Source organism: Hemitrygon akajei, chromosome 23 (genome assembly GCF_048418815.1).
Source record: "Hemitrygon akajei chromosome 23, sHemAka1.3, whole genome shotgun sequence".
In the NCBI taxonomy this organism is placed as follows: domain Eukaryota; kingdom Metazoa; phylum Chordata; class Chondrichthyes; order Myliobatiformes; family Dasyatidae; genus Hemitrygon; species Hemitrygon akajei.
The window spans coordinates 50,703,599-50,715,876 of record NC_133146.1 but is presented as its reverse complement, the minus strand read 5'-3'; the positions used below and the strand labels follow the sequence as shown (position 1 = coordinate 50,715,876).

The following is a 12,278-nucleotide window of genomic DNA, read 5'->3' as shown; positions in this document are numbered from 1 at the left end:
TTCAAATCAGTAGCTATCAGGTCTGATGAAAAACATCAGACAAGAAAGGCAAATTTCTAGAAGGTAGTTCTGCCTATTTGTACTTTTAACTTGTCTTCAAAGCCACTTCTGTAGAACAAGAATGCATGATTACCCTCAAATGATGAAACTGAGTTTAATAAATCATGGGTAAAGGGATTGCTTAAGCTGCTTTGAGCATATTTGCTACAAAGCAAAGTACAAGTGGAAGACAAGACATGGAAACGTTGTCTAACTTTCAGATTTTGTCACCCACCAGCTCTGTTTTCACCACAGCAATCACTGTGAAAGACCTTTGCCAAACTGAAAATGAGATGTTTCTGTTAGTATGATCAAAAGAACACTCCCAACAAATTGATTTGGAATTGTAATCTCCCCCATACCTGTGTAATTTTCACCAATCCCCATGCACTCTCCCCATTCCCATTCCATTCTTCTCTTTAAAGCACTGGTTCACAGTGGGTACAGGTTGGCGTGTTAGAACTCCCTGCTGTTTCTCAACCATTGCTGGCTCTATCTCACTGAATATCCGAGTGCCAACCGGTTACTTGGCCAGAATAAGGAGGACAGCCAAGTCTGATCGTTTCCCAATTTATTGTCTTTACAGCACATTTGCCAGCAGGGGCCACTGCATAACAATGTGAGCAGGCAACCAGGCTGAACTTAACCTGCACTTCCCCTCGAGCAGTTGCCTGCAACCAATTGTTCCATCCTCTCTGCTCACCCTCAGAATAGGAACTGAAACTGGGAACACATGGGAATGGACTAACCCACTGTGATTCTAGTCAAAGAGTTAACAGAACTGGATTCAAAATGACCAACATTTTTCAACCCACCAAAACAAGCCATTGCATTGTTAAGCGAAAGGACTTTGGGCACTTTACTGTTAGGAGTCTTGAGTTATTTACAACGCAATCGATACCACTAAATGAACTGTGGGAGACCAGTCCACAACCACTAACTGAACCAAAAAAAACGAAGCTAACCATGATACAGTAAAGATAAAATGACACGCATTAGGAAATAGATAGCCAAATGAAGGGGGCATTTCAATGTGTCCATGGGTGATCACAACTTGTCCAGAAGGAGACATCATTTGTGTCTCTGCGTGTGTCTTTGGGCTGTCGTTTGCTCCAATTTTATTCATCTCACAGGAAGTCACAGTAAAGTTGATGCAGAATTCAAACCATGTTCAAATCAGCCTGTGATTGCTTTGCTCTTTTCTGTTACTATTATTAAAATATATAAACCATAACATAATTTCAGGTAAGAAAATTACCTCAGAGAGATGACCCAAGGGAAGACAGCCATGCAAATAAATTTGTCCCGATAGCATGACATTTTCTTTTTTCTTTCATTCCTATGGCTTTAACTAACACACACGGATGTAACAGGTGACCTACTCTAGGTGGTAGCTTTACAAAATAGAGCGAGAGCCTTGAGAAAGTATTCAACCCCCAACCCTTTGTTCACATAAATGAGTATTACAATCAGGGATTTTGACCAATTTAACTGAGAATTTTTATTTGCCAACTGCATGCTCCTTTTGTTTTCCACAATGGAGCCCAAAAAACAGTGAAAATTGTAAAGCATGTAAAACTTTGCAGCATTCAAATTCCCATCCATCCTGACCAGATTTCCAGTTTACTGAGCATCAGCCAGGATACACCATCCTTACTATAGAGTATGGTGGAGGTAGCATCATGCTATTGGGATGATTTTCAGCAGCAGACACTGGAAATCTGGTCAGGATTGATGGGACGATGAATGCTGCTAAATACAGAGAGATCCTGGATAAAAGCCTGCTAGCCTCTGCCAGAAAGCTTAAACTGGGCAGGAAGTTCGTCTTTCATCGGGACAATGACCCAAAGCATACTGCCAGGGCTTCAAATTCAGAAAATTAATGTTCATAGGTGACCTGTCAGAGTCTTGAGCTTAACCTGATCAAAACTCTCTGGCAAGTCTTCAACAGATTGCTGTCCACCGTCGCTTACCAACTAACCTGGCACAGATTGAGGAATTTTGCAACAGGGAATGGACAGATCTTGCCCCATCACGATGTACAAAGCTAATAAGAGACTTATCCAAAAAGATTACTAGCTGTAATAACTGTAAGAAGTGATTCAACTAAGTACTGATCAAAGGGGGATGAATACTTTTGAACTGCTGACATTTCAGTTTTTGAGTTTTTAGTTTTTCATGCGATAAAATCTTCCGTTTTTTTTGGGGGGGGGTCTCTACTATGAGAAAAATGAGCATGTGATTCTCAGTCACATTGATCAAAAATCCTTGGTTGTAATGCTCAATTATGTGATCAAAGGGTTGGGGCCGACTATTTTTTCAAGGCACATTTTTTTTTACAGGTGAGCGTTCAGAAGATTCCAGGTGCCGTTGTATGCTGCCAACAAATATTCTTCACTAAATCAGATGCATTTTTATTCGATAAAACATGAATAGATACTTTAAAATTAACATAGGCTAGTTCATGTTCAGTGCAAGTTCAGATTCCAAGCCTTATATAAAAAAGCAGATGACACTCAGAAAAGGAGAATGAGGTAGGGGAGATGATGCCCATTCCCATACTTAAACTGGACAATATATTGGAATTACATTATATGGATTACATTATTAGAATAATGGGAGGAAATTATTTTCTTGGCTTCAACATGAGCAAGAAATACATAAGATTAGCACCCACTATTCACTTCAACCCACTTATCATCCCATTGAAAATATTAATTTATTTATTGAGATACAGAGCAGAATAGGCCGTTCGGGATCTTCAAACCACACTGCCCAGCAATCCCCCAGTTTAACCCGAGCCTAATCATGGGACAATTTAGTGACCAATTAATCTACCAACCGGCATGTTCTTAGACTGTGAGAGGAAACCGGAGCACCCGGAGGAAACCCACATGGTCATGAGGAAACGTACAAACTCCTTTTATCACCTGTCTATTCCTCTGCAGAACCGTTCCCACCAATGCACCTTCCCATTAACTAGCATAAAGATTAGAATATAAAAAATACATTTCATTAAAAAAAAGATATTGTAGTCAAGAGTTAATCAAGTATATCCATTCAAAGCTTGGGTTCCCAACCTGGAGTCCATGGACCTCTCAGCTAATGGTTAGGGTTCATGGCATAAAAAAAGGTGGAAACCCCTGATTGAAAGGAAAGTCAGTTAATACCCAAATCCATTGTCTGTGCACTTTACCTGAGGCTACGAAAGTCAGAAATCATCTTCTTGCAGGGCAGTGTTAGATTGTGTTGGTTGTTAACACAAATGATGCATTTCATTGTGTGTTTTGATGCATATGTGATAAATAAATTAATCAATCCAAATCCTACACAGGTTGATGTGGCTGTTATGTTGACCGAGCATTTATCCTACAGCCTTGAGAGAACATCATGATCAATCAGTGTATTATATACTGCTGTGCAGAGAGGCACACTAGACAATGCAGGGAGCAGGGGAATAAGTAATCGGTTCCTGTCTTGGTCACTCTACTCAAGGGAGAAATGTTAACCAAGGCAGAAGTAGTCCCTCCTCTTCTTCAACTTATTCCTTTACATCCTGCCTGACAAAATAAGGTTGCTAAATATACAAGCTCAGTTTGCCTATTCCCCCTGATACAGCAAACTCTCCATCCCAGGAATCAATTTGGCTGACTTTCCTTGTACACCCTCCTTGACAGGGAGACCACATCTGAACACCATATGCAAGGTACAGTCTTACCAAAGCTCTAAATAACTGCAGCAAAATGACTTCAGCCGTTTACACTAATCCTTTTGTAATAATGGATTTAGTTTCTAACTTCTTGCAGTATCTGTACACTAACTTTCCATGATTCATGTGTAAGGACACCTACTTTCTCTGAATGCTTCAATCACTTGAAAACAAAAATCCTACTTTTTTTAAAAAAGCTTTGTCCCCCAAAGTCAGTGTCCTCATATTTCCAAGTTATATTCCAGCCACCAAGTCCTCGTTCATTCTCTTAACCTGCTATATCCCACTAAGGCTCCGCTGTGCCATTTGCTTTTGTACCATATTCAAACTTCCTATTTTACAGGTATTTCCCCTGCCTAAATCACCAACATAGATCATGAAAAGGTACCCCCAGTTCCTGCAGCACTCCACAATTCCCCTTTTCCTAACCCGGCCAGCAGTCCCAGCAAAGTAACTATCCCAGCAGTCTGCTTTCAGGACATTAACCAACCCTCATTCCATGCCAGTATCTTAGCCCTATTGAATTTTATTTACTAATTTCTTCTGCAAAACCTTAGTGAAGGCCTCCTAAAAGTTCAAATTCCTACATCCTCTGACTCTCCCTCATTTATTCTGTTCCTTACAACTTCAAAAAATAACTAATTGACAGGTCAAATATGATTTCCATTATCAAAGATACTCATCACCTGGGCCATGCGTTTTCTCGCTGCTGCCATCAGGTAGAAGGTACAGGAGCCTCAGGACTTGCACCACTCGGTTCAAAAGCAGTCACCAGCCCTCAGCCATCAGGCTCTTGAACAAAAGGGGATATCTACACTCATCCATTGAGATGTTCCCACAACCAATAATCTCACTTTAAGGACCCGTTATCTTGTTATTTCATGCTCTCGTTATTTATTGCTATTTATTTATATTTGCATTTTCACAGTTTGTTGTCTTCTATGCCCTGCTTGACCTTTCATTGATCCTGTTCTAGTTACTTTTCCATAGGTTTGCTGAGTATGCTGCAGGAAGAAGATTCTCCGGGTTGTATGTGGTGACATGTATGTATTCTGATAAAAAAATTTACGTTGAACTTTGATTTCACTCTGTCATTGTTTCATTAGTAATGGATTCTCACAGTTTCCCTACTATTGCTGTTAAATTATCTTCAGTTCCTGTTTTCCTCTACTTCTTTCTTTAAATAGGATTACATTTAATCCTTTTCAAACTCTATAACCATGTTCCCACCATCACCAGAACCACTTTAATGGGATGCAGGTCATCAAGCCTCCAGTCACATTAATTTGTCCCACATTTTATTCCTAATGTTTTTCAGCAGCTATTCACTCCAGACCGCTACGGTTTTCTAGAAGTTTTTTAGGTCTTCTTCCACGAAGACAGACACAAAATATTTGTATAACTTCTCTACCGTTTCCTGTCTCAGTCTGTAAGGGATCAACACTAACTTTTGTTAATCTTTCTCTTACATTTCTGCAGAAGATCTCCCAGTCTGTTTTTATATCTCTCAGTAAATTATTTTTGTAGTCTATTGTCCCTTTCTTATCAATTCATTGATCTTCCTTTGTTGAATTCTGGAATTTTGCTAATCCTCGTTACTGCACTTGACTGCAATATTACGAACTTTTTCCTTTAACCAAATGTGATTTTCAACTTCTCTTATATGCCATGACTAGACCACTTTTCTGTTGGGTGGCTGAGTCTTAAAAGGCTATCTATTTGCTGAAATCTATGTAATTTTAAATGTAAGCCATTGTTGCTTACTGTCTAAACATTTAATATAGTTTCCCCAATCCACCGTGGTCAACTCAAACCCCATCCCTTTATAGACTGATATAGCTAAACTTAAGATCTAATATCATTCATTATGTGCTCTGTCATATGACATGAGCGATTATGGTCTTGACCATGATGGTTCTTGGTAAAGTTTTCTACAGAAGTGGTTTGTCATTGCCTTGCCCTAGGCAGTGTCTTTACAAGATGGGTGACCGCAGCCTAATATCAAGCTGAAGTAAATTATATTCAGCCCCTGTATAAAATTCTATCATATTATTATCATTCTTCTCTACAGCTTCCAGTTTACTAACTTACCATGTTCTTATTGAAATACATTCACTTATTTAGCGATACCACGCAAACAGGCCCTTCCGGCCTAATGAGCCTCACCGCCCACTAGCCTAATCACGGGATCATTCACAACGACCAATTAATCCACTAACCGGTATGCCTCTGGACTGTGGGGGGGAAACCGGAGCACCCAGAAGAAACCCACTCGGTTCATGAGGAGAACGTACCAACACCTTACAGATAGCATTGGAATTGATCTCCGAATTCTGGAATGTTCTGAGCTGTATTAGTGTTCTGCTAAGCGCTGCAGTACTGTAGCGCCTCATACGCATGACTCTACAGCGTATACCATCTACTTAGCCAACCTGACAAGTCCAGGTTATAATTCATCCTTCAAACCGCACATTACTAAACTGACAGCCTAACCTAGCAGACATAATGACCCCGGTGTTCCTCAATTACTACTACTACTTTTGCTAAAGACCATATAACCATGCAACCTGCTTACCTTCACAAATTCGATCTAATCGCTGTCGCTTCACTTTGTGCTTGTCCATCAGAGATGTCAGCCGTGCCACTTAAAGAAATCCTTTCGCTATAACAAGCAAACAGCCTTTCAAGTTGTTCACTATTCAGAAGAATCCACTGGAGTGCAAGTGCATAACTCTATCCCAAAACCTGAAAATATTAACAGACAGGAGTAGTTAGCGAGACTGCAGCCACATGGATATTCAAAATAAAGCCTATACTAAGTCGGTAAAACCTCTTTACTGATGTGCTTCATCAAGGCTTTTGTTAGGGTAGCTCAACACCCAATAAATAAAATTTGTCAATTATGCTGACAAATAAAGAGCAATGGGAAATTTGAACCACGTTTATTTTAATTATTCATCTTTTGGGATACTGAAAATCACGGGCAAGAGCAGTGTTTATTGCCCATCCTGACCACCCTTGAGAAAGTGATGGTGAATCCTGTTTACCTTCCAGTGAAGGTGTTCTTACAATGCTTTTGGAGACAGAGTCCCATGCTTTAGTCCTGGTGACAAAGAGGAAATGGAGGAACAGTATATTTCTATGTCAGGATAGTGGAAGTCTTAGATGGGGAACTTGCAGGTACTATAATGTCCATCTGCCTTTGTTTTCTATAACTAATTACCTTACTAAATTTGAAGCTTCTTGCTTTCCGTTTGGCATGGAGAAGATGTTTCTCAATCATAAATACTGAGGCTTGCAATAGGAAAATTACCATGAGTGGCATTTTGACTCTTTAAAGATTTAACTAATCTTTAAATCCTGCAAAAAAAGCTATGTGTCTCACATAAGGAAATTAAAAAATATACAATAGTTTTACACTGAAAAAATATTAAATCTTCTACATGTTTTCTGACCTTTGTTGCAACCTTGATTAGGCTATTAAGTTCTGGGGCCTAATTCATGAAATGGTTTAAGTAATGCCTTAAATCCAGTCTGCCATTTATACTTTGTTCAGTCTGATGTCAGGGTTTGAAACCCATACTAACTTTGAAGCCAAGTTGAGGGCACATATGTAACTAAAACTCATATTTGGTGTATTTAGTAATCCCCCAGTAATAAGCTGACACATTATAGAACCAGAATTAAGTGGTGTGACATACCACAATGCATCAGGCACCCTGCTATTGTTATTACAATTGTAGAGTATGACGTCAGAACAATCACAGTCGAGCAAGAGTCCCTCACAGTTCGATATTCAAGCAATATAAAGTTCAAGGTACATTTATTATCAAAGTATTTACACATTATACAACCTTGCGATTTGTCTGTAAGGACAGGAAGCCACAAAACACGGAACCCAAAAGAGCCCATTTAAACAAAGAAGACTGGCAAACAATATAAACAGGGACTCGAAGCTTTGGCTTTGATGAATCACTTAATTCAGCCGAGACGTGAACTATTGCTGCTTTGCTCTTGTGAGTAAGGTTACATTAGGACCTAGATTAGTGCTGAAATCTGAGTGTCAATTTCAAAACAAGTTTTACATCCTTTGTCGACAGTCTTTGAAGTGCTTACAAGTGTATCAACGTTAGATTCTCCTAACATCAGGCACTGTGTAAGCAGCAGTAACAACCTAGCAACAAACATTCCCAATCCACAACTTTCATTCCACATTATTTTTTATTGTGCACTTCAAGCCATACCACCCAGAAACCCCCACCCCGACTTAACCCAATCACAAGACAATTTACAATGACCAATTACCCTACCAACTGGTACGTCTTTGGACTATGGAAGGAAAGCAGAGCACCCAGAAGAAACTCATGCGGCCAAGTGGAGAACGTACAAACTCCTTGCAAACAGTGGCCTTTGTAAACACTGCCAGTTAAAGAAATGGTTTGCAATGAGACGGACTTCCAGTCCATAACATAAAACTGTAGTCAGCAATAGCTACCCTTCTCTTAGCCCAATGGAGCTATTGGAGAGAGCAACCGCCACAAAACTGCCTTCAATCTTCGTCATTTAACAGGACTAAACAAAACAAATGCTGTTGTTACAGTGTGGGAATAATTTTCTGCTGTCAGGAGACAACACTTCCTGACTATATTTGGTGCTTTGTGTTGTGCTTTTCACATGGTTTTCACAGATTAGATTCACCAACATTAAAACTACCACAGCATCACCATGTTGCTTCACTATTAGATCAATGTCTTGTTTTTGCAAGTTCCTCCATTTATAATCTTGATAAAATCTGCTGCAAATTGCAAACACTTACAACTTTCTATATCTAGGGAAATTAGACTTAAATTAATGGATGAGGCAAAATATTAAAATAATCTAACTAATATATTTAACCACTCAGGTCATGCTCTTTTTTCGCTGCTGCCATCAGGAAGAAGGTACAGGAGCCTCAGGACTTGTAGCACCAGGTTCAGGAACAGTTACTACCCCTCAACCATCAGGCTCTTGAACCAAAGGGGAATAACTTCACTCAACTTCACTTGCCCCATCACGGAAATCTTCCCACGACCTATGGACTCACTTTCAACATAGAAATTTACAGCACATCACAGGCCCTTTGGCTATCAGTTTGTGCCAACGATGTAACCTACTCTAGAAACTGCCTAGAATTTCTCTATTGCATAGCCCTCTAAGCTCCATATACCTATCTAAGAGTCTCTTAAAAAGACCCTATTGTATCTGCCTCTATCACAATCGCTGGAGATGCATTCCACGCACCTAGCACTCTCTGTGTGAAAAGGACTCTTCATCTAATGTTCTCAATATTTCTTACTTATTTATTTATTTATTATTTCTATTTTTTTTAGTATTTCCACAGTTTTGTTTTGCATACCAGAGTTGAACACCAGAGCTGGTGCCATCTTTCACTGATATTATTATTCTAATATGGATTTACTGAGTATGCCCACAAGAAAATGAACCTCAGGGTTGTATACGGTGTAATATTTGAACTTTGCTAATGAAATTTACATTGAACTTTGAAGTATGTAGACCAATTGAAGGTAGAAAGTATTAAACAGGATGCCATTTAACCCATTGCATTCCTGATTGCCTTTCAGAACTACTTCCCACTGTGTAAGATTTCACTCTTCTTTTTTGACTTCAATGCTTCAAATGTTGAGCTACTTTTGTTTTAGAAGCATCACTGGAGTCTCGAACAACATTATTTCTGAATGTACTTTTTATTGTCCCAACACTCTGTATGAAAGAATTTGGTGTTATGATATTCAATTTTTTATGCAGTGAAGATAGTTTCTCAATATACACCTCAACACATCAGTATCTAACTTCGAATGTCATTAATGGACCTTTTAATAATTGTACATTTAATTAAAACAATGATGATCACCTGCAGACTCAGAGTACGCAAGGACTTCATCTGGATTTTTAAAAGATCCATTTACCTCAGTTTGTGGACAAGTTTTATTAATAAGATTGAGAGTCGTAGAGCACAAAAACAGGTCCACACTGACCATCAAACACCCACTTATACAAATTCCATTTTATTCAACATTTCTTCTGATATACCCTGACAAACCGCTTTTTGCTTAAGCCCATTTGTTGTTAGAAGTGAATGGAGTATTGTATGATGTAGACATTCCTTAAAATATAAATGAGTTATGAATTTGAATTTTAATGCCGCTGACTCGTTAGGGTGCATGTCTCTGAACAAAAAAGTTCATAATGCACTTTGTCCAGCCTTTTCAAAAGGTATTTACCTGATTTTGCTTTATAGAAATGCAGACTGTATTATAATTATAATAGTCTCTAGCATCAGGGGTGTCAAACTCATTTTAGGTCATGGGCCGGATTAAGCAAAATGCAGCTTCATGCGGGCCGGATCAGTCGGACGCGTGCGAACGCAGCTTTCGTTGCCTCCGTTTTTTCAGCCTGCTCTCATGTGTCTCAGTCTCTGCTATAACTACAAAGTGTTTCACTTTACAAATTCTGTTTCTTATGAAGAAGACTGCCGAATAAACACTAAAAACCCTGAAAACCTGGTACCTGAATAAACTCAGCATTAGCCATATCATACGCCATAGGTGCTTCGATTACTGGGGCCAGCTTTAATAGTAATTTGATATTATCTCGCGGGCCAAAGATAATTCCACCCGGCCCGCGGGCCTTGAGTTTGACATATATGCTCTAGCTGAATTGTCAGCGTAGTAACAGACCCAAAGGAAACACCCCTCACCTCTTAGTGTCTAAAACTTGCAGGACAGTTAATGCACAACTGTACAATACTGAATTATTCCATCATTCAGGAAAATGTAAAAGTTGCTTTAATCTTGCACTAGAATACGTACTTAAACAAAATTAACGGCATTCTTTTATTTGTTGCACAAGCCAGCCCACCTTCTAATGCAGATGTATGTCAGAAAAATAGGGAGCAATTCTTTATATCTTAAAATATACTTTATCAATTAGAACAATTGAGGCAAGCTGCATGTTTACTTAAAAGTCAGAATCTGTTGCTGAGAAGAACTTTGCCTGGGCAATATAAAAGATTTCACTGCCTAAATGTAGAATTTTAATTACAGATTTTAATGAAGTTTGCAATGATATAAAAACAGCCATGTGCAATGATACAAAAGCCAACCAGGGAATGCAAACATCTCAATTCAATCTGGACTTTTAGTTGTCACTGCTTTAACCAATTTAAATATAACCAGTATTAAGTTTGGTATAGATTAGATAAAGCCTAACTCAGAATTTAGAGAAATATCATGTCTTGAGGTATATGCTAAATAAAAGATTTAAAATCAACATGACTTACAGTGATCTATAATACGTACACAACGCTGGAAGAACTCAGCAGGCCAGGCAGCACCCGTGAGAAAAGAGTAGCCAACGTTTCGGGCCGAGACCCTTCATCAGCAATGGGGGGGGGGGGGGGGAGGGGGGGAGAGAGGGCCGAAGCCCAGTAATAGAGATAGGGGAGGGGGTAGGGCCTAGAGGCACCAGGTGGAAAACCAATCAGAGGAAAGATAAAGGGGGGAGGAGGAGGGGATAAGCATGAAAGAACTGTAGAGATAAAGAAGCAGGAAGTTGAAAGGAGAGAGAGATAGAGAGGGACCTGGGATAGGGGAAGGGGGAGGGGGAGGGAATTACCAGAAATTGGAGAATTCAATGTTCATACCACCAGGCTGGAGGCGGCCATGTATGGACATATCTAGATGGGAATGAGAGGCAGAGTTGAAGTGGGTGGCAACCGGGAGGTCCCGTCTATTGTGACGGACAGAGCGTAGGTGCTCGACGAAGCGGTCCCCCAATCTGTGTAGGGTCTCGCCGATGTAGAGGAGGCCGCACCGGGAGCACCGGATGCAATAGATGACTCCAGCAGACTCGCAGGTGTAGTGTTGCCTCACCTGGAAGGACTGTCTGGGGCCCGGAATGGTGGTAAGGGGGGAGGTGTAGCATTTGCGCTTGCAGGGATAAGTGCCGGGTGGGAGTTCTGTGGGGAGGGACGTGTGGACCAGGTAGTCGCGGAGGGAACGATCCCTGCGAAAAGCTGAGAGGGGTAGGGAGGGAAAGATGTGCTGGGTGGTGGGGTCCTGTTGAAGGTGGCGGAAGTTGCAGAGGATAATGTGTTGGATCCGGAGGCTGGTGGGGTGGTAGGTGAGGACAAGGGGAATCCTGTCCCTGTTGTGGTGACAGGAGGATGGGTTAAGGGCTGAAGTGTGGGAAGTGGAGGAGATGCGGGTGAGGGCATCTTTGATGATGCCAGAAAGGAAACCACGATCCTGAAAGAAAGAGGACATTTGAGAAGTCCTGGAACGGAAAACCTCATCCTGGGAGCAGATGCGGTGGAGACGGAGGAACTAGGAATAGGGAATGGCATTTTTGCATTGGGCAGGGTGGGAAGAGGTATAGTCAAGATAGTTATGGGAGTCAGTAGGTTTGTAGAAGATGTCAGTGGATAGTCTGTCTCCAGAGATGGAGACCGAGAGATCAAGAAAGGGGAGAG

The 12,278-nt window shown here is 40.4% G+C and overlaps 1 protein-coding gene across 4 annotated transcripts in view; it reads right to left on the bottom strand.

The window, feature by feature from the left end:
* Positions 1-12,278, bottom strand: part of LOC140715429 (C-terminal-binding protein 2) — a 309,864-nt gene that overhangs the window by 170,734 nt on the left and 126,852 nt on the right. For all 4 annotated transcript variants that reach the window (XM_073027606.1, XM_073027609.1, XM_073027608.1 and 1 more), the window contains exon 2: positions 6,324-6,493. In XM_073027606.1, coding sequence (XP_072883707.1) covers positions 6,324-6,372 — 49 coding nt within the window. In that variant the 5' untranslated portion in view covers positions 6,373-6,493. The remainder of the gene's footprint in view (positions 1-6,323; positions 6,494-12,278) is intronic.